We start from the raw sequence: 23,611 nt of genomic DNA, 5'->3' as shown, positions 1-23,611 counted from the left end.
AAATTAATTTATTATAGTTTCTTTGTCATAGAATTCATTATTTTTTTCTGGTCAGGTTAACATAGAGCCATTCATATACAGAACAAAAAAAGGCTTTCTTTTTATTATTATTAATTCAGAAATGTACAATCTTTCATTATACCAACAGAGGAGGGGAAAAATATTTGCTTCTGCTTGAAAACCATGGCCCTCTTCCTCTCATTCTCATAAATACATCAGCTTTCCCCCTTCTCTCTCCCTCTGCAGGGGAGGATGTTTTAGTGAAGTCGTCACAACCCTGAATGGGCCAGTATTTGAATGTGAGGAGGACAGGGGGATGCCAAGACCCAGAAAATACATTGACACCCTTCCCACACACAGTGTTACAGGCAGCATGTTCGACCACGTCCTACCTGGACAACAACAGTCCTGTAGACAGACACACTAAAACCATTTTGCATGACCAGAACATTGCAGAAGAGTGCAAAGAAGAAAGGGACAGTTTTCAGACGCCTCTGAATATTTGTTCTCAGTGTCTACATTCATTTTCAATAATTACACATTTACTCTTCACTGACAGTAATGGCTTCCTAGCATTTTAGGCCTTGGTTCCCATTCAGCTTTCATTCTTTTTACGTTCTGGAAATCAGTAAGTGACTCTGTTGAATCAATAGTGCTCAACGGAAATGGCAACTAACGCCTATATCTGGCAACCCGCTTCTGGATGTTGCAGGTCTACAACATATGGCCAAAAGTTTGTGGACACATGCTTCTACCACTTCCCTAATGATAATAAGGGCAGCTCCTACTCTAGGATGACTGATCCAACGTTGGGGGGGTCCTTTTTACCCCTGAGCATGGTGACATTAAATTCATATGCAGCTGCTTCACCGATTTTGTTTCATGCTTTTCTGTGGAGATTATTCAAGCTGTGCACAACTGAACACACGTCCACAGCGTGGATGAACTGTAAAGTAGCTGAGATCAAGAATTTTCAGAGGTGTCTATACACTTTGAACACAGTGTAAATGGGGTTAAGGAATGCAGAGCAGATATAGGTTTATCTGAGGCATCTATTGCCCTCTAGTGGCAAGTGTCAGGCATCACACTTCTATATGAAGATGGACACATCTTGACCCGAGTGATCTCAAATCAGATCTGAAATGTGGCAAAGACAATGAGATGACGTTATAATTGCCCCAATTAAAGGGCCCATATCACTGGAAAAAAATAGTTTTCCTTCATCTAAATTCAAGTTTGTTTGTGATGTCACAAAAAACAACACATCTACATAAACCTTTGCCACACCCATTCATTCTATAGTTATGAGGTGTGTTTCAGCCCAGGCTGCTTTTGAAGCTCAAAACAGTGTAACCAATCAGAGCAGGAGTCATTTACATACGTAATTCTTGGAGACACAGGAGATAACGCTTGCGTAATGATATGGGATGAAGTGAGCTTGTGGAAATGTGGCTGGTTTTGCTGCATCAAACGTCATAACTGTAGACTTCAGCGGGAACAAATGGAGGACAAAAAAAATGAAGGACATGGGCTCTTTAAAAATGGCTGGAGCAAAAGGAAATGAGAGTAATTTTAAAAATAATATAAATAAAAAAAGTGAAGCTGCCATTAAAGGAACTGCAGAGACATCACAGCTGCGCATGGATAAAATAACAACAAAAAACTAAGACTTTTATTTTGCTTATAATCCCAGAGGTGTCTTTGTATTTTGATTGATTGCATGAAAAAAATAAAAATAAAGGAAATCAACTGTAACTGGCTTATATTAGACACTACATTCTCTCTCTCTCTCGGTCAGCAGCTCCTTGACTAATGACCCTGTAAAACTAAGGTTCAGCTGAAAGAACATCTGCCATTATGTGATGGTCGCAGATGAAAAGGGACGCTAACTTATTTTAAATTCAGCCTCGGCTTGCTCTCCCTCTCTGTGTGTGTGTGTGTGTGTGTGTCCGTCCATCTGCTGTTCAGTACATAAGCATCAACACTGCCTTTGATCTGCTCTGACACATCATATGGACTCCTGGACACAAACAAAAACACACACACTTCATTTCCCATTCAAATTTTCCTTCTATCTTAGAAAATTATTTAAAAGGGGAAGTCCAACAAATTTTTCAGATTTGCTGATTTCATTCCTAAGCCAAGCTCTCCACACTGACTTAATGTGAACCGCTCTGTTCCTGAGAGGACTGCTGAGTCAGAGTCATTTCCAGGGGCGGCGAACGGGACCAGACGTCCGAAACATTTAATGACTGTAAAAGCTGCTTTTACAGCACTAATCTCCATTTGCCTCTCATTCATTTCTATGGAGACGGGTAGAAGAGGTGTGGAAAGGTTGAGTTTTTCTTAGCGTCATGTAAGAAAGGGGTGAGTTTAGTGAGCGGCAGGCAATCGTAATTAAAAAGTGCATGAGTGGCAGGGGTCGTGGATGTTGTAAGGCAAAATATTCCCTGAAAAAATCCGCTGGTTAACGGTGTAGTGAGGGTATGGCATTATCTAAACGCAGAGAGACGGGGTTAGGTTCATTACTAATTGTGGAGGGTAAGTAAAATGGCTGTTTTTGTTGCAGACATTGTGACGCTTGGTTACTACCAATACCAATGTAACACACACACACCCACACAGAGCAGCCAGCACCAAACCACTCTGATTTCAACAACGTGATGGAATTCCCCTTTAAACAATAACTGATTTTTCCACAGAACCCGCTTTCAGAAAGATGAAGTGAACTGAAATAAGCTGCAACATTATGGGATGTAAGGTTTGGATCCAGATCCCTGATAGATTTGAGAAGGCCCTAAAATTCACAGGTAAACAAACAAAAATAAAACAAAGAAGTGCATATACAGGTATATTTCAGTAATGTCTGATCGAGGTGTACAATACATCATTAAAAACGTCTCTGGAAAGACATTGGCTGGATGGTTAGAGACCGTGTGTGTGTTTTTTAATATGATACAGCTGGAGTATCCATTAAAAAGAGAGAGAAATAACAAAACACTCCGACTGATAAAGATCATGCTTCCAGCCCCCCCCCCCCCCCCCCCCCTCTCTCTTTGTGTAATACAATTTCCCTTTGTAAATTCCAGAAACAGGACAGCAATAACTTAGATAATTCATGTAAACAGCAACAAGAACATTTACAACAGCGAACAGCTTTATAATCATAACAAATAACAACAAAGAGTAAAAAAAAAAAAAAAAAAAACAGCCTCAAAAATAGAGGACATTCTGCAGAGACAGAGAGCGGGGCGAGAGAGAGAGAGAGGGCGAGCGAGAGAAGGGGGCCTTCAGTGCAACTCCCTTTTTTTTTTTTCAGTGTTATTTTCGAAGCGATTTTGGTCAGTGAGACGGACCACAGATCTGGGCAGCGGCCAAAAGCCTCGAGCTGTTTTTCCTTCACCCCACGACGGCGTCCAGGCAGTGATTACATTAAACAAACAAAAGAGAACCTGCTTCAAATCACGAGATTTCTTGCTGTAAAGGGTAAAAACAGAGGCTTAGTGCCCCCAGGCCACCAGGGGGCCCCGAATATGAATGCATTCCACATTCCTTAATAGTTTTCAAAATGACAAAAAAAAAAAAAAGAAAGAAAAAATGAAAAACAACACGACCCTTGCATTGTTTCTTTGTCAGTTAGTTAATTAATGTGGTAATGCAGGGTGTTGCCCCAGGGCACAAAGCCATTTTTGTTTTTACATCGCTGTAATAACGGACTAATGGGCTAATAATGAGGAGGAGACTCCAGATCGGGTGAAAGGATTTTCAGGTGGAAATTATTAAACGTCTATGGTGCAGCTTGGAGCAGACAAACATTTGTTATTTGATCAGTTTGGTTGTTATTTATTTATTTATTTTTTATCTGTTCGAGGTGATATTTGAAAACTGTAAATGGAAGGTGGTTTTAACAATTTGTCAATAATCCAAAAACATCAAAACCAGAAATACATGGAGAGAGAGAGAGAGAGATCTGTTGCCTAAAAGCAACACTGCAACATTCATTCATTATCTGTAAGCGCTTTTCCAGTTCAGGGTCACGGTGGGTCCAGAGGCTACCTGGAATCATTGGGTGCCAGTCCTTCACAGGGCAACACAGACACACTCACACCTACAGACAATTTTGAGTTGCCAATCCACCTACCAACGTGTGTTTTTGGACTGTGGGCGGAAACCGCAGCACCCGGAGGAAACCCACGCAGACACAGGGAGAACACACCACACTCCTCACAGACAGTCACCCGGAAGAAACCCACACAGACACAGTGAGAACACAACACACTCCTCACAGACAGTCACCCGGAGGAAACCCATGCAGACACAGGGAGAACACACCACACTCCTCACAGACAGTCACCCGGAGGAAACCCACGCAGACACAGGGAGAACACACCACACTCCTCACAGACTGCAAGATAAGAGTCTACTCATATAGTCATTTTAAAGGACCAAAGCCTTGGACGCTGAATATTTGTGTAAATTTTCATTTTACAATTATACTAAAATGTGAAGAATAAATAAAATGGCTGTTATTTTTTTTTTATCTAGAATCATGCGGCAAGAAACCCGTTACACTGTCACGCAATGATGCCTCAAAGCAACATATACAAACATCTGCACATTTAAATCATACTTCATTGTAATAATCGCATCAGTTTAATGCAAGTAAAATTTAAAGTTATTTTAGAAATCAATAGAGTGCTAAGCCATCATTCCTGCTCTGTTCTTTGTGTACAACCACATGCAGGGTTCCAGAGGCGGTATGTGGCCTGGGGCCCTTAAAGGTTCAGAGAGGGCTCTGCTTGTGGGAATTACAAAGCATGGGAGGGGTTACTCTCTCCTAAATTCATTTTTCATTTCCTTTTCCCAGTGAAAACACTTTACTATGGAGGAGAAAATAAAAAGTAATTTCTGTGGCTTGTGTGCTCCTGGCTATTTAATAAGATGTCAGATAATTGGATCATTCATAAGGCCATTAAAAAGGATGCCATATTTAAACGCAGCACCTTAAAGCGTGCAGTCATTTGTTAAACGAAGAAGTAGTCCTTCTCTACCTCCCTCTCCATCATGCTATCTGAAGGACGCAAGGCATGCCGGTCATTCCTCATTATTTTGGCCCCAGCTCAAGGAAACCCACCCTGAACAGGAAACACAACAAACTCCACGGTCTTAATGGGCGCAACCCAAACTGGACACATCAGGGAATTAAGACCCACACCTCCCTCCCCAGGAACAATTGAAGCTTTTAAATCCTCCTGGAAAGTTATAAGTTTGGAGACTGAAATGTGAATCATAGGGCTGCAAAAATTAAAGGGATAGTCAATGTGTGTCTTTATTATTGGCGAGTCATTTACTGCAGCTGCATTGTTCAGTTATTCATTTTCAAACTCGTTATCCAGTAACTAAAACAAACTACCCAGTAACCACAAGGAAACTAACACGTAAGGCATGCAGTCCTGAATGTGAGCAAGGTCTCCTTCTCAATGCAAAAGAACAAGTCAAAATCATTCAAATAAAGTGTTTCAACATAACTTCTTTGTAACTTTTTATTTAAACTGTAGAATAAAAATTGATGTACAATTAGATGCAAAATACCTCGATTACTGACTTGTAACTGACTCATTCACATACTCACTCATGTTTAAGATCTGCGCCACAAGAGGGTGCTATTCAGTACTTTGTGGCCTTGTTGGACAGGGACAGTACGTTTAACAGCATTTAGACTTGTAATTGATAACTGCTAGAAGTAACAGATTACTGTTTTCTGACTAATTTTGATAGCCTTCTGTATGTACGAGTTCATGAATAGGTGTCCGTTTAATTACAGAGAAGGAAAACTCAACAAGTAAGGGGACTTGATCAAAACCCAGAGGTTTTGTGCTGGATAAGTCAGGGGTTCCTTTTCAGATGAGTTTACGAACACTACACCTAGCCCCACATTCATTCTGACAGATTGCAATACGCTACAGGAACTATATATTGACAAAAAGAAAATACTTGTCACGCTAATGGATTTTGAATAAGGGACCCATGGCTTACGAATTAGCACCAGAATTAATACTGAACTGTAGTAGTTACTGGATAATTCTTAAGATTAATACGGGCACGTCGGCTGGAACAGAGACACACATTTCCCCTCTAAGGGTTTCATTCTTTTCGAGTGAAAAAAAGCAGCTCTTGCACTTGTGCTCTGTTCCGAGGTGACTCACTTGTCTGACAGGGCTCCTACACAGAGTGGATTTCCAGCTGTGCGTTCACAACAGTAATCCAGTGCATGTGTGTGTTAGATCCTGGATCACAGTTATAAACACTGCGGTGGTGTGAAACACCCCCCCCCCCTTCCCCATCGACCCCGGGCAGATGTGACAGAACATTGGAGCCTAAGCTTTAGATGCCTCTGTAAAACGGTTCTTTATAATCCCCTCGCCGTGCCGTTAAACGCAAGCTCAGGGCAACCCGCCCACTCCAGGAAACAGAAAACTGCGTCAACACAGGAGACACCGAGACCTCCTACCAGTGGAGAACAGGTTACGTGCCACATTCTGAAAGAATATGATGCAAAACCAACAAGTCGAATGCTTCAGCGAGGTAGACAGGCCGCTAAACAGCCATCTTCTGTCTCTCTCTCTCTCTTGCTTTGCCTGCCACTTGTAATGGGCTGCCGTTGCAGGCAGGGTAGGGCATCGCCATGGAAACTGCGGCTGAAAGATCAGCACAGCCAGCCGAGCAAGGAGCTGATCAGGCGCCTTCAACCTTCAGTGTGCATGTGCCGACATCGGGGAAAGCTCTAGACTTGCGAAATAGATCCCTCTGACACGGGGGAGAGGTTATTTTTGGCCTGTCACTCAGAGAAACCTCAAGGAGCTGGCGAGGAAAGGGAGTGGGGAGAACGTTTAACAGAAAGGGGAAGCGCGTAGTCAGGATCAGGAAATACAGCACTGACCTTGGACTTCTCTTTGCACAGATCTCGAGTTAAAAAGAAAAAAACAAGACCCTAAAAAAAAAACGTACAGAAAAAAAAGTGTCTCTTTTTGGTTCCCTTTTCTTACTTGATTCGTCTTGGCACTCAGTTGAGGTTTTGCTGCTCAGGAGCCTCTCTCTCACACATGCACACCCACATACTGAGTCCTGTGACCTCATTTGAACGCTAACATTTTGCCTATGTTTGTTCCCACATCCTGCCGTCAGCTTTTACTCCTTACCATGATGAAACAACATGAAGGTGAAAACCCTGCTGCCTGAGACATCTGTGTGTCCCTGTTCAGACATTAGCATATGCCTTGATCAGGTCAGTAGTGGACAGACCTATTCACAGATGTGGTTCACTTTTTCAAGGGTGAAATATATGTGGGAGTCTTAGGACAAACAACACACTGCACCGTATAAACTCAACCTGGTTTATACCCGGCACATGACAGGCGCCCAGCTCTACATCTACCTGTCATATTCAGATCAGATCTCCCAGCTGCTAATGCCATGTATGGACAGGCCCTATGTTGTTAAGTGAGAAAGAGATGGAGAAAACGACAGAGACAGGACAGTACTTACTTGCTTGTTTGTACATGTCTTGGATTTGACCGTGATTTAAAAAGTACAAGGATGGAATCTAGGTTGTGGGTTGAGGCCATGGCTAATAACTCAAGGGACATGTGCTCAAGCTCATCACCGTGATGCTCCACTGACCTGTCATTCTAACGCTGGGCTCAGCACTGTAGAAACTGCAATTTGCCACTTTTGCAGGAGGTTAGTAATAGTGCTGAACGATTAATCGTATTTAAATCGAAATCGCAATTTGAGTGGAGGCGATTTTTGAATTGCGGGAGCTGCAATTTGAATTAGCCAATAGACTGCACGTTTTACAAGGGAATAATCATCCAATAAAAATAAACGCGCAACCAGCCAATCAAATGCTGCCAATTATGCAGGGGCTGTGCCTGGGGCACCTTTTTTAAAAAGCAGCTTAGCACTAGAGTTCGTGGAAAAGATGAGTGCTTCATCTGTGCAAGAGAGTGAGACCCAAGGTCCAGAGGACGACTTGATACCAAAGAAAAACAGAACGTCATGTGTTTGGCAGTACTTTGGTTTCAGGAAAACGGACATTTGTCAAAAGCAGGTACGTGCTAACCTCACGAGGCAACACCACAAACCTTTATCAGCATTTAAAGAAACAATCACAGACATCTCTATGATGATTGTATGTCTAAAAGGTCCAGCCATCAACCGGCACAATTTCCTAACATGACAACCAAGCAAACCTCAGTCACAGAGGTGTTTGAAAGCATCACTCCATATGAAAAAAGTTCGCGAAGGCACTGAGAGATAACCGACTCTATTGCGAAGTACTTGGCGAAAAACATGGTGCCAATTCACAGTCTCTAAAGACGGCTTCCGAAACCTTCTCCAAACACTTGATATGAGATACCAGATGCCCTCACGCACATACTTCAGCCGAGTCGCTGTACCAGGACTGTATGCTTCGTGTAGGAATAGAGTTGAAATGGAGCTAAAAATGTGGAGTTTTACTCGACAACTACAGACGTGTTCGAGCCGAACTGCTGAACCACACCAGAGCGGGAGAGAACATTGCAAATGGATTGAAAGATGCGTTGGCCAGCTGGGGTTTGAATGAAGAGGGGCAAGTGTGCATTACCACAGATAACGCATCTAACATGATTAAGGCAGCTGAAATGAACGAGTGGACCAGGCTACAGCGTTTTGGCCACAGACTCCACCTTGCGATCGGTAAGTGTCGGTTCAAATCACATGTCAGCGTTCATGCCTGAAGCCACATGAAGTAGATATGCTTGTCTTTTTGGCAAGAAACCTGTGAACACTTGTTTCTGACTAGCCATATATTCAAATAACATTTATTTTCCTACAATATAATTTTTGGATTTTATATGCAAAAATGTGATTTTGTGTTGTTTATCTTTATATACCTACAGTGAAAAACTATTATAATAAATTAATTTATGCATCTTCATATATAAAACTTAAAAGTTTGGCTGATTTCAGCTTTAAGTTTCACTGTTAAATACAATTATAGTTCACTGTGTACTTTATGTGGAAAAACAAACATTTGATGTTACTGTTAAGTTTATTGATGTTCCTTTTAAACGTGTGCAAATATATCTTATTTATCTTGTTACTCATAGGCTTTAAAAATAAAAGTAAAACTGCATTTCATCTGTGGACCTTTCATGTAGGAAGATGATGATTAAAATGGGTTTGAAAGTTAAGTCGTAAGTAATTGCAATTTAAATCGCAATCGCAATATTGCACAGAAAAATCGCAATTATTTCCCCAAATCGTTCAGCCCTAGTTAGTAAACCACTGTGAAAGTGAATTATACCCTGCAACTGTAGGGGGAGCTCAGGAGCGAACATACCAAATCTTACTTAGTGTTCCTTGACACGTGACCTGAAATGGTCTCTCGCTGTGCTGGACATTCTCTCTAGTCATGATTTATTCAGATCAAATGCAGGGAAGGGAACATGTAACCACACCTCTTTGCCCTTCTACTACCTTTTACCTTCGCATCACTTCCACCCCTCTCCTCTCAAACTTCTCCATGTTTACTCTGTATGCTGGACAGTTAGGCTATGCTCTTTACTGAGGTAACCAATGCCATTTTTCAGTGTCCAGTCCAGTGCACCCTGAGTGCATAATGCTCTACTCACTTTGGCAATCAGACACAAGCCCGGAAGCTCTGTATGAAACGGACTCTTCACTCAGTTGCTGACTGCTCCCTACGCCAGCTGTAAAGTGTTTCTTGACTTCTCCAAAACCAGACAGCTTCCTTTTGGCCACTAGGCAATAAAAGCTGGTTCAGAGGGTGTACTGCAATCTGATCAGCTGTCAGGTATGACTCCTGCAGGCCTGCTATCTGTATCCCATGCCATAAAATATTTCACCTATCAGCAGATTTGTACCTTTTCTGCATGAGCAGAGTACAAACTCCAACCGATTTCCTGCACATCACGCAAACAGAAGTTCATTTGAGCATGCTCGATGCTTTCTGTGTTTTCCAGTGCCCCTGTTCCAGACCTGCGGCAGCTGGGGACCTTAACGCTTCAGCTGAATCAGACCAAATTTAGAACAGTCTCTTTTTCTATCTCGTTCCCTCTTTGTACAGTAATCCCCCCATCTGATTCCCTGCATCACGCAGCCTCTCCAAAAGCCATCTTTTTTCTCTCTCTCTCTCACACACACACACACAGATTTGGTGTGTTCTGCTGAGGAGCAAATAAGTCCTTGTGAATCCTCCAGTTTTGCTTCCACAAGAAACTTAATCTGTATAATTCATTCATTTTTTTTCTTACTCAATATTTAATGTGCAAGCAAGACTGGAGTGCACGAGTCCAATCAATCTCCCGCATTCTCTCTTTTACACTCTTCCTTTCTCTCCTTCTCAAACACAAATGAATGGAGAGAAGCAAACCCAACACAAATGGACGGCCTGATACAGTGCCTCTAGGATTCTGTATATTCACTGATTAACAGCAACAGAAGCAAAAACAAAAACTCCACAGGATCCTCCTCAAGGCTCGATTCGGCCACTGCCTTGGTTCATTCCACTCACATCTGCCAATGACTGGATGGAGGTGGTCGACCTTTGGGGTCGGGTCTAAAAAGAGAGAAAGGGGAAAAAGGATGTAGGCAGAGGTCGTTACCCCACCCCTCATATCAGCCCCAGGACCCTTTATTTCCCACTCCCCTCATTATCCGAACCATCTATGGCTACAGCATGTCTCCACCTTACCCTCCGCTCAGAACAGAATGCTTGGCATAAGGGTTCTCCAGCAGGTAGTGGTAATGCTTGTAATTTTCCAACATGTACTTGGGGGCATACATGTGCTCTTTAGGGTCTGAGGGGGGATACTCCTGCACAGACCCGTCAAACCATCCCCCAGTCCGGATCAGCTCCCGGATATAGTTAAGGTCACGCTTGTCTTCATAGTCCCCCCAGCGGGGAAAGTCCCCGTTCTGAGCAGAAACGAGTTTGAGGTGGATGCCCTCTGGTGTGAAGCACCAGGAGCAGTGCCAGCCGGCGAAGTGGAACGGGCTTCCCAGAGACCACTGCACCAATATATGGCCCGTGTCATTCTCATACTTCCGGAACCCGGGCATGGTGTAGTAGTCGCGCCTGCGCAGCCGGATCCCATCATTATCGTAAACCTCCTTCAGCATCCCGACTGTGCATCCAGAAACCACCTCAAGGGAGCCGAGCTGCTTCCAGAAGAATCCGTACAGAGACTTCCGCATATGAATGGCGAAAGGTTCCGTCCAGCCGTCGAACAGCTTGAGAAAGAGGACACCCTCCTGGGCGGGGATCTCGTCTGCGTCGTTGATGAGGAAGACGTCGTCTGGCCGCAAGCCTCGCACTCGGGCCATGCCGTCTCGTGTGAGGAAAGTACGCAGGTAGTCATCGGCGATCCAGCCGTCCTGCCGTCCACCCTCAGGGAAGTGGTTCAGAAACACGTAAAGGATCTTATGCCGCACGTAGTCGTAGGTGCCGTTGAGCAGCAGTCGCAGAAAGCTGAGCGGTCGTCTCTCACCGTACGCTGTGAAGTTGGACTCGCACACCAAGAAGAGATCGACAGAACTGGCCAGCTCGTGGAAACGAACATGAAGCAAGTCAAACTCATGGTTGACATTGATGGCGTTGATGACTCTACGCGGTTTCTCACGAGGGATCAGCCTCTCCTTGGTGGGCAAGTTGGAGTGGTACACCATGGTAGGCACGCCACAGTATGGGCCGTGCCAACCTGGCCGGCACACACACTTCACCAGCCGTTTGCCCCTTTTGGGCTTCCCCCGTGGGGCCCCTGAATCCTCCGCTGCTTTTCCCCCAATGGTCAAGTCCTCAGAAACTTGCAAGACCTTTCTTTGAAATGTCCCTGCCATAGTTGGTCTGCCTTTACCTGTCCCAGCCTCATCCCTAGGAGGTGCCACTTCTGTTCCCTGCCGGAAGCACAGGGCTCCAGCTTTGGTGTGGACAAAGTAGGGTGTGTGGTCCTCCAGGAGTGTGAAAGTACGCTTGTGTAAATCACCCAGAAATCTCAAGGGGTCCAGATTTGACGCACGCTTGTGTCCCTGTTTGACCTCTATGTTGGGAAGTTTCGGCCTCTGCCAAGCTGGGAAGTCTGGTCTCTGCCGTGCTGGGCTGCTGGGATCCCACACCATCAGCCTCACGTTCTCGTTCTGCCAATGAAAAGATGTGTTAACCTACATTCCTTTATAAACTGCACAGAAGTTATATATAATAAAAGTTAATATACACAGGCATATCAGAGTATTATGACCAACGCTATCCATTCTCTCAGCTCCACTAACCAAACAGGAACAATTCTGTACAAGAGCCCCCTTTCACTCTGTTCTTCCATGGTCAAGACCCCCAATGACCACCACAGAGCAGGTATGACTTGGTTAACGGTGGTGGCATGTTAGTGTGTGTTGTGCTGGTACGAGTGGATCAGACACAGCAGTGCCGCTGAAGTCTTAAACGCTGTGTCAATTCACTATCCACTCTGTGAGACACTCCTACCTCATTGGCCCACCTCGTAGATGTAAAGTCAGAGACAGTAGCTCATTGGTTGGTCGTCTTCTAGTCCTTCATCGGTGGACACAGGCATGGCTTTTGGTTTGCCGACTATATTCAGTCCAGCAGTGACCCTAAAGGAATATCAAAACTCCAGTAGCACTGCTGTTTCTGATCCACTTGTACCAGCCAAATCATACCTTCTCTGTGGGTGCATTGAAGAACAGGGTAAAAGTGACGCTGATAAGAATGGACAGCGAATTTAGAAACAAGTAGGTGGTCATAATATTCATATATGACCATATATATTAATATTATATGCATATGTTCCATTATCTCTCTTCCAAATACCAAATCAAACCACAAATACTGAAATCAATAAATAAGAGAACACAAGGCTTGTGATTTAAACCAATTTAAATAAAAACTAACAGTTTTCACAAAGACAAAAAACTCCCTCTACCTCAGCAGGGTCCACATCCTTGTGTTGTGGTTCTTCAGGTTTCACCCATGGCTGTGGAGCTTTGGGTTCCCCTGCCCTTTCAAGTTCCAGGGCTTCTACTATTCCCCTGGCCCCATCCCCAGCCCGAGGCCTTAGGTCAGACGGTCTCAAGGCTGGTGGAGGCGCTTCCTCTGGGGAGGCACTGGTCAGCGGGGTGGCCCTCTCTCTCCAGAAGAAGCCTGTCACCATGATAAAGGACTTGATGTTGGGGTATGGAGCTGAGAGCTCTCGTAGCAGAGAGACGTAGTGCAGGGCCTTGTAGTAATGAAGGAAGGAGATGACACATAGCCCCACGGTGCAAAGCAAGAATACCCTATGACGTCGCATTTTCATCCTGAAATACAAGACAGAGGGTGAAGAGAGTTAGAGGGATGTACTTTTTTCTTAACTTTTGAGGCTTTGTGCCAAATAATGCTCGACTTGTTTCAGCGACACGAGTGAGTGCCATGGCGATTGTGCACTTGCCCACATTTTTTAACTCCCTTGCCTTTCTTAAAACTCATACTCATCATTTAAGGTCAGCTCTCTTGCTTCCAAACACCTCATTCATCTTCATCTACTATATCGACTGCAGTCCACCTTAAGCATGAAAACCAGACAGTGGCAGAGGCACCCAATCTGACCGTAATAGCGTCTGGTACACAGGCTGAATGTCAAGTTGCTCTGGCCTGCAGCCCATGGCACTCCATTTTGCAGCTATAGCTAGAGAGGTTGTATATTTCATAACAGGGATCTGCTGCAGCAGGAAAAGAGAAGGGAATGAAAAGAAAAAAGAAAGAAGGAGAAACAGGAAGAGAGAGAGAGAAAGAGAGAGAGAGAGATGTATAAGAAGTCAAAGAATGAAACTCCAAAACAAGCTTTGTGACTGTGATGTGACCCATCCTGCACTTGTCAAAAAGCTTTCTGGCTTGGCCGCAACTGTAGTAACTGTCTGTCAATAGGAGAGAGAGGGGGGAGAGAGAGAGAGAGAGAGAGAGAGAGAGAGAGAGAGAGAGAGAAAGAAAGTGAGAGTGAAAAACAAATGTTTTATTGGCCTTTATTTCTACTCTGGGTTTTCTCCTGAGTCTTGATTTCCTGTTTCTTTCAGTTTTTGTAATCCAGCTTTATTCCCTCTGACCCATTCTACTTCTCCCTGCTCACTTTCCCTCTCTCTTTCATTCTTCCTTCCTTCCGGCCCTGTCTCTGTGCACAGTAACAGCAGGGATGGTGTTTAAGGCCTGGGAGAGGGTGAGAGAGGAAAGAATGAAAATTCATGACAGTATGAATAAAAAATGCCTTTTCTCTCTCTCTCTCTCAGCTCTGGATGTGACAGGGCATGTGCGAACTGAAGGAAAAGCCTTCAGCACCTTAAATACACAGCTGAATAAAAAAAAAATATACAAAGACAATAAAAGAGCGCTCAAATAATTATCGGGGTTAATAGGGTTATTATAATAATTGCTCTGACTACAATAACAGATACAAGGAGGGCTTTGATGACCACAGGCACCTCAGTGAAAAGAGAGAGAGAGAGAGAGAGAGAGAGAGAGAGAGATGGTAACAGTGAGTGTTAAGTGTTACTCAGCCTGTTGCGTCTGATGATCTTTGTGGTAGGTGGAGAACACTCATATTTTTGCCTTCTGAAGGCAGAGAACCGCTTGCTCTGAGGGTCCTCCTACTTTCTTATCAAGCTGTGGATCTGGTCAGATCCGGTCAGGTACAGCCTTACACCGCAACCACAGCAGGGCTAATGTGAAACTCCTCAGAATTGCATTACACCCATGGTCCGTGAGCCAATTTAGCAGTGGGGAACTTTCAGGACTTTCCAGGCCTTTAGAGGTGAATGAACGATTGAAACTAAAAATACATGTCAGTTTTATTTGACAGTGACATCATTCTTCTTGTATTTGTGAGTATCAAGAAGCACTGTTAATTTACTCTTAATTTTCGGTTGGATAAAGTTATTAAAATGCCCGACAGGAAACTGTCCAATCAGGAAGTGTTCTCTGTGGTTACTAGGCAGATACAAGCAAGGGGAGAGCCTTCACATTGGTTAGACCTGTCTTTTCTGCACTTATGAAGAGAACACACTCTCCTCATTCAGGGGTCTATAAGCAGCCAAAAATGTATCACCTGACACCAAGGTTAACCCTTTATAATAAAAATAAAATACCAATGTTACTACAGTAGACTGAAAAATGTTTTACAGTACTGTGCAAAACTCTAAGGCACCTGTGTTTATTATTATTATTATTTAAATTACGACGTTGATCCGTTCCTACGTCGCGTCGTAAACCGATTTTCGGTGTAAGTCGGAACATACGTACATACTGTACGTAAATAACATAATGTAAGCACTTATCCTATCCTCACACCTATCCTCCTCGGTCCCGAGCCGCGTAACCGTGTATTCTTCCGCCGCGCAGCGCACACCAAATACGAAGTTCACGTTACGACGTTTACGACGCAAAACCACTTAAGTCGAAACAAGGCTTTATACAGTAAATGGGAGATGTGTCGTAACCACGAAACATCGTAACTCGGGACTGGGTTAACCCGAGGACCTCCTGTATATTATCTTCTCAATTAATGTGCTACTTATAAAAATTACATATACTTACAATAAATATAAAAACATAAATAAAGCTTAATAAAATAAAATTCCCCCTAAAATGGTAGCTGTGTTGTGAGTGAGTGTGGAGAACAAAGTTTGTTTCCAGATGTTCTCATCATCGTATGGATTTATTAATTAAACAAACAAACACATGAATAAATGCACAGTAGTAATTTTTGCAATCCACCTTTGCCATATTAGAAATGGGCGCCATAGCAGTAGAATTTTTGTTTTGACCCAAATTGAAGCCTTAGTTCTAACAGTTACGATTAACTACTGAAGTAAAGGCTTAGCGAGACCTATTTAAACATTCCTCTGCCTTAAGAGTCGTATTCAAATGGGATACAAAACATCTCTTAGATATGCATTTCAACTGTAAGTATTTGATCCCCTAAGACCCTAAAGTGCATGGTGTGTTTTTTCTGACGCTGTCCCCGACAGGACTTGTGGAAAGCCCCAGAGTTCTCAAAGCTGCCAAGCTCCCGGGGTTCACAACCAGGGCAAGGAACATCACAAATTGCTGACAAACCCATGGCTTCAGAGCCGCACAAATCCGTTTTCACAGGGACAAATCACCAACAATCAAGCCTGTGCATCTTCCCCCACCAGTTTGTTTGTTTTTAGAGCAGCTTGGACTAATACCAACCTAAGAAACATACAATCCCAGGACTGGCCAGAAGGCTGTGGACACACCAAACCGGGAGCCAGTTGAATTAACTAGCCAAATATTTGGAGCGTATGCTTTGGCAAATTCACCATTGATAAACAGAGCTCTCGCTGGGGGCGAGTTAGCGCAAGAGCAAACCGCCCGCGGTGACTGGCCAAGCAGTGACTGGACAGTCGTGCACTGAAGGGGTGGATGGGTTGAGGGTGGAACGTGATGCAATGACACTGATTTTGGCGCGTATTTGGGGCGCACTGCTCCTAATGAAGCTCTGTCTAGCAGTCATGACAGCAGGGGGGGTGCAAGGCAGAAATCAACAAGAATAGCATTGTGGGTAACCATGGGAGCTGCAAGGGAAGTAGTGGGCGGGGGGCCCAACCGGCAGCCAGAACTGGGCTTAGCACAATAAACTTCTTCAACAAAAACAAACAAAACACTGTTGTCCCACTGTGAGCCTCCCACACACACTCGGCCTCGTTCAGGGCAACTCCCTGAGTGGACGGCACTGCAGATAGGTCACATACGAACACTGGGATTCTGCAAATAACAAATTCCGTGAATTCCCAACTAAAAAGCCAGAACATTTCAATGTGCCATGCCGGTTCCAGTGCTGGAAAAATATCACACGTCCTCCAAACGGAACAAACCCATTCGCTGAGCGTAAGAGGCTTTTTTTTTTTTTCAGGGAAACTGGGTCACGGACCTCGCCCTCAGACAATGGCCCCTGGTGGGTGGCGGAATGCTCCTGAAATAGCTGGGATTTATTTATGGATGCAGGGATGAACAGTGCTCTCTGTGGACGTGCAAACTTCGACCTCTCCGATATCAGTTACCCAACACTTACATCAACAGGCCATCAGCAGAGCGCAGCAGGAGCTGGGGTTTCGCCGTTTTCGCCTACTCTGCACACAGAGAACGTCCATCGCGTCCTTCCTACGTCCTCCGAGCCCTCGATCTCTAAACCACATTGCTGAAGTGTGTTTCCCAACTCTGGTAGCCTCACCCTAGATGCACTTATAATGGAAATTCCAAGATGTTGCCAATACGTGTTTTTTTGTTGGTACATATCTGGTGACATTGACACAAACACTTATCACAGGAATATTACATTTACCTCAAAAATAATATAATAAAATTCAGGGATTCAACTGTAAATTCATCCAGGACTGAACTGGTCTTGAGCAAGGCACCTAACTCCAAAACTGCTCATCCATTTCCCTAAGGGGAATAAAACGTGCTGCATCCCCAAACCTCCCTGCTCTTCGGTTCCTTCAATATTAGATTCAACGACCAGCCAAATCAAACATCTGTCTCAGGCTGATGCATTAATATATGCCCATTTCATCAAACCCCTGCAGCTCTAGAAAGGCTTACTGGCTGATTTTTGCGAGATCAAGGGAAGCAGAAAATATGCAAGACAAGAGCTCTCCAGGACCAAGGGTAGGAAGGCCAGAACTCCAAGCGTCCTCTGCCTCTTTAAGTGAGACCAGACGATGATGGGCTGTGTGCCTAATCAACAAAAAAAGACGCCCACAATGGAATCAGGGTATTGATTGTCTTCTTAACAATCATCTCAATCAGAGGCAGTCCTGCATGACTATTGGCTTCAGTGTCAGACTTCATTAAGGACCTCCATGTTGAAGGCCACTGGATCAGCAGCTGTCCCACAACATCACACTGAGATATTTGGTGGGACAGGGAAACCGGGGGTGGGGGGACGACACAGACTCTACCGTTCAAATGCTCCTTGAGACTTTCGGTTCCTTATTTGGGTTGATGCAACAGCACTTTTTAAACGGAAAGGATGGATGAAAAAGTAGAATAAGGGGTGATTTCTAAAAAGCCAACACGCAAAGCATTCTGGGTGGTGGGATGAGTTATTAAAAGGAACATCTATGATGACGGGGGAGGGGGGGGGGTTCTAAGCTGCGCATGTTTTAAGGTGGAATGGTGTGTTTGAGTTGTTTGTACGCAGCTGAAGTATAACTTGTTTGTACGTTTTTATTCTCTGTTTGAATTACTATAGAAACGCATTTGTAACTCGAGTTGTTAAGTTTTGTAGCACCTTCGGTAAAGTAATTAGCAGTCTCCTAAGTTTGGAGACATTTCCTCCTTAAGTGGAAAACAGCAAAAATAAGTCAAATAGCAGATTTTGGTTCGTGTTTTTCAATGTTTGGAGTCCTCTCCATTGTCTAAATATACTCCAGATGCCTCTGCCATGAGCAGAGAGACTAGCATACCAGACCGAGCCAGTTTGTTTTTTGTTCATGTACAAAACACTGAGGCTTTGTGAAAACATTAGACCGATTTTGAGCACCTAAACTGACTGGAGAACAGCAAATGGCGATGAAACATTTAAATTTTACAAAAAACTTGCCCCTGAAATGAAGCTAGTGATGTCACAAAACACCATCTCTAACTGGAAACGCAAGCTTTGGAAACCTCAACAACGGCATTGATAACATCGTTTACTTATTGTGTATTCATTGTGAAATTAACACAGCTCCTAGAAAAGCAAAAAGGCTGAGTAGAGCCGAGTCGAGTAGTTACCATGAAATGGAAAAGCACCATATGTTTGTGAAACAAACAGATAATTAAATTCAAGATTAGCAGGAATTATTGCTTCTCAGAAATCTCATCCTCTTCTGCTATCGGTACCGGTGCTAGTTCTCTGACTCAAAGATCCCGCATTACTTCACACTCCCCAACAAATGCCAAAGTCCTAAGTAACCCTGACTCTGGACCACTACGCTTGAACAGACCACACACCGGGATCCTGGCTTTGAAGTGTGCTTTCGGTCCTCTGGATCCATTACAGGGTTCTGTTGGCGTTCTCTGGTTTCAGCCCCTTGTTACTTCACACCCCGGAGCGGCGGCAGACAGACGGACATCAGCGCAGGGTGCAGACTCACTGAATAATACAAAAGGACTAAACGAGGGGAGGAGGAAGGACGGCGAGCAGAAAAGAAGATGAACGAGGGCAGGAGCGGAAAGGTTCCTGGGAGCGAAGGAGGTGTAGGAAGATGGAGAGAAGAAAAGGTGAGGTGAGGAAAGGGCTGCCGAGCAAACGTACTCATCAATAATGGAGGTGTGCCGGACAGGGAGGAGAGGATTTCTCACAGCTGGGCCTCACGCAGAGATATATGTGTGTGTGTGTGTGTGTGTGTGTGGTCCTGCAGTGTGTCTCCCAGAGCCATACAGAACAAATCTCCCCTTCTCTGAAATAGAGTTCTACAATCCTCCCAGTCACCTAAATGCCCTCATCAATAATTCAGCAAAGCTGCTCCAGGAGGAAAAGATCTCCTCAGAGTTCTCGGTGTATACAATAGAAGAACTGCTCAGGAGACGGAAATCTCCGACTAACACGGCTGAACCCGACAAAGACAGAAATCCACTCTGTTCCAGAGCTGAATGAAGCTAGAAGGCAATATCTACAATACACACAGCAGGTCCTGAATGATCTAAACTAACGAGTTCATTGAGGCATCCAAGCATTTCTTCAGCACTTCATGGAATTATTTCAACAACTCTCTCAGCTTTGTTTGGAGGGCAGTGCTTGGTTAAATCCAATTTTTGTGAGTTGTGAATGCGTGTACTTATAAAAACATCCAGGATTTATTATATAACCTAGAGAAAAACAGGTAACCGACAATGTCAGTATCAACAGCATGGCCCTGGCTTTGTAAAGTGCTTTTTCAGACTCAAAGATGTGGGAAAATGGACAGAGGCAACACAAACGTTCATTAAACTAACAATCGATAAGATTTGGGTTTGTGCTCTTGGGACTCCCCCTAGTGTAATTTGTATTTACAGAACTGTACTGAAATCAGAGAAGGGGGGGTGGGGGGGGGCATGTGGTTTCCTACCCTCCTCCGGTATGTACGTAGTGGAGTTTCTGCAGTGCTGAGTCCACAGTAGAAATGACAGAGGCTCTGTTCTCTTCGTTACAGCTCAGTGGAGCCTCACAATCATTTTGAAGCTGCGGAATTTAAAGTACAAATATTACACAGTGTTCCTTTAATTCGTTCATTTCATGCTTGAAGCTGATTCCACTCTCTCAAAGATAAAAGGACTGCTTATCTGTCCCATCTTCTCTCTATTCTTTAATCATTTTTGGTGGTTCTTCTACTTGTTTTATACTGACTTCCCCTTCCTTGTGTGTGTAGATCTAATGTCCTGGAAGATATCTGTTGAACAAAGTAAGAGTGCACTTCATTGTTGTTTTGACTTGAAATGAAAGAGTCTCACACACACACACACAAAATGGTGGCTTCTTTTCTGCTGAGTCATATCTGAGAGCAGGTTTTCTTATTAACTGCGGTCATGCTGGTGGCCAATCAGGTGTGTCTTTTTCTGTCACATTCACACGCTAACACACACACTCAGCAAAAAAAGCCTCTTTCTTTGCCATAAACACTTGCAAACTCTCTCTCTCTCAGTCACACGGTACAGAGCTCGTGTTCTGGTGAGTCCCCAGGTGTGTCATTATATCCCAGACTGCAGTGCGAGTGAGTGGTGTATCTGAAGGAAGACAATCGTTACAGCCTCAGACTGACGAGTCTCAGCGAGACTTTCTCCTAGAGGCTTTTCAGCTCGAGCAGTGGAGAGGAAGAGCTACAAGTAACTAAAGCTCCGCTCCGGCTCAGGCCTGTCACGGTCTTGAACTTGGAGCTGATGATTTAAGAAAAAGGTGCCAGTCTAACTCTATGTTTCTGACCAAAACCGGCATTTACTTCATGAACTAAACTCTGAGTCTTTAACTTCCTCAAGATGTGGAGTAAGACCGTGTTCTCTGGAGTGATGGAGTATCACATAACACCGTTGGGATGAGTCGGGTGGTGTGTGAGATGCACAGTAGCTGGAACAAGCTGAGAAACTATTTATTGTACCAGATTTGCTGCCAAATTAAATGCTGCCAATTATTTGTGCAGTTTTTGGTTAGACATCACGGGTGATTTAATAAGTTCTTTCAGCTTTGAGTTAGTAAGTGTCTTGTCATTGAAAGAGATGGGTCTGGTCTTGTACGAGTGGAAATAAGTGAGTGAACTGATTTTCCTATAAGGATTATGGTACTGCAGTATTATTATATTTCACCCACCAGTATTTAACACACTACTTACGTTTTATCCATGCCTTCAGACACCCAGCGTCCGCACTGCTCCGCCCAGCCGAGTGGCAGATGGCTGGGAGCAGGGGCAAAACAGCAGAGAATAAGGTGTTAAAAATGACTTGAGATGTTGAGATCTTACAGCTGCATTTCCAGTATTTATTAAAGATATTTCAACATAATATTATTTGCTCTTTAACTAGCATTTTCATTTAAACAGATAAATCACATGCTTATTTCCATAAATATACAAAGTGATAGAAGCTGATTGTATTTTAAAGAAACACTCTTTAACTCTGTATTCGATAACATGAATTTATTTTAAATAAAGTTTTTCCAATTGTGAATTTCCTTTATATTATGGACTTTACTATTAACATCCTTCCAACCACAACCAGGAATGTTTGTGAGCAGAACTCAATAATTGTGTGTAGTTTAGTTTTAATATTTCCATTAACGTGGATAGTCAGTACCTGGGGGAGAAGCAGGTCTCCACACACACACACACACACACACACACACACACACCCCTACGGGTGGGCATTGCTCTAATCCTCCCTCACCCCAACCCCTTTGACAAACTGAATTAGTCTCCCCAACCCTATCCAAACATCCTAATGCCCACCCAAAGACATCCTAGTAACGCCTCTGAAAAACTAGAGTGACCAGATCTGAGATGGGGTGAAAAAGAAAACACGCCCCTCGCTGCCGTTGTATGTTTAGCTGAGCCGATGTGTGCTTTAAGGTTTTACACCTTTATTTGCTACACAAAACATGGGTATTTCTTTTTCTAATTCATCCGAGAACTTACATTTACGTTTCGGCATAGCTGCTCGAGATGAGGGTCGGTACATGAGCTTTGCCTGACGTAAACAAGGACTACTGACGTGCAGACTGACCAATTAAGTGTTTACAGAGAAGGTTATTGATCAATAACGATAGCTCTACAGTCAGACCGTCCAATCAGAAGATTTTATGCTACTTCACCACGCCATCTTCTCACTCAAGCGAACCAATCGGAGTAGGGGAGGGCGGGACTAGTTTGTGAAAGAAACTTCTCGAAGTTCTATGTAAGCTCTAGAAAAACAAAATGCCGGACGTTTGTGAAATTCCGCCCGGACATATTTTTAAGTCTTAAAAAGAGAACCTGTCCGGGTAAAAAAGGACGTCTGGTCACCCTATAAAAACAGACGTTCTACGTTGCACTTTTAAGTACAAAAAGCAGCGTCATTATTCAGCCGTTGGATAGTTTTACGCGGCAGTTTTAAACTCCCTCTAACTCTGCGCCCTCGCGTTAAACACAGTGAACTCACTCGTCAGATACGTGTCTGAAAACACGGGGGTCTCACTCACACAGGCCTACCTGTACACACATCTCCACCCTCCCCACACACCGCTTTAGTGCCGCGGCCGCATCTAACAGCACCGCCACAGCACTTACCTGGTTCACGTTATCTACGTCATAGGCTCGCAACACAGCTGGCCTTATAACAACGGCCGAAGCACGCGCGAGAGGATTCTGGGAAGACTCAAAAACACGAAACTCTAACGTCGTCTCACAACTAAAGACAAAGCGGGTTTAAAAAGCCGGCCTCTGTTTGCACGAGCCAGGACTAAATAGTAATGACAATATTAAACAAGGTTTATTGTGTGTGTGAGTACCAGAGAACGAGAGAGAAAGCACATACCGTCTTGTTTCTGTGAATTGTAGGGACACTGCTTAAACGTCCATGTTTTCACCTTAAATTATAATAAGGTCCCCACAAGGAAGAGAAGTCCACGAAATATGAGAGTATAAACAAGTTACAGGTCCCCACAATGTGATATATTCCTGACACACCCAAGCTCAAAGTTCACACAGCTGCTGTATTATTATACACTTAAATATCCACAATTTGTTTTTATCTCAAACTTGAATAATCTTCATGGACAAAGCATGTGAGTACAGCAGACTGCACATGAGCCCAGTGTCAAGTGTCGGTGAAGGGGCTATACATCCCCCAGCCGTGGGGTGAGGAGCAGTGGAACTAATGCAGTAATGGGATGAATTACAGTGTTTGTGATCAGTCCCTGAGTTCACTAATGTCTTCTTTATTTCCAATAAATAACATTCAATTCATAAAATTGTAGAAATTGTGCATTCAAATCTGTGAATATTTCTTCTCTGTAGTGGACTGTCACTTGTTTTCAGTCAGGAGATCTACACA

The 23,611-nt window shown here is 43.8% G+C and overlaps 1 protein-coding gene across 3 annotated transcripts; it reads right to left on the bottom strand.

Annotated features, from left to right (window-relative positions):
• Window positions 1-22,856, bottom strand: mgat3b (beta-1,4-mannosyl-glycoprotein 4-beta-N-acetylglucosaminyltransferase b). Of its 3 annotated transcripts, XM_066662892.1 has the most exons (7): window positions 22,768-22,856; window positions 21,418-21,480; window positions 20,442-20,484; window positions 20,164-20,276; window positions 13,002-13,374; window positions 10,760-12,201; window positions 1-10,624 (listed from the first exon to the last, which is right to left on the bottom strand). In XM_066662892.1, exons 5-7 carry the CDS (start codon window positions 13,371-13,373, stop codon window positions 10,576-10,578), a joined length of 1,863 nt encoding a protein of 620 aa, XP_066518989.1. In that variant the 5' UTR covers window position 13,374; window positions 20,164-20,276; window positions 20,442-20,484; window positions 21,418-21,480; window positions 22,768-22,856; the 3' UTR covers window positions 1-10,575. The 3 variants fall into 3 exon arrangements, with proteins under 3 accessions (XP_066518989.1, XP_066518988.1, XP_066518987.1); XM_066662891.1 differs by lacking the exon at window positions 20,442-20,484; XM_066662890.1 differs by lacking the exons at window positions 20,164-20,276; window positions 20,442-20,484.
• Between the last annotated feature and the right edge of the window lie 755 nt (window positions 22,857-23,611).

The sequence above is a fragment of the Hoplias malabaricus genome, chromosome 3 (genome assembly GCF_029633855.1).
Source record: "Hoplias malabaricus isolate fHopMal1 chromosome 3, fHopMal1.hap1, whole genome shotgun sequence".
Classification (NCBI taxonomy): Eukaryota; Metazoa; Chordata; class Actinopteri; order Characiformes; family Erythrinidae; genus Hoplias; species Hoplias malabaricus.
Note: the sequence above shows the minus strand (reverse complement) of the source record. Positions and strands in the feature narration are given on the sequence as shown.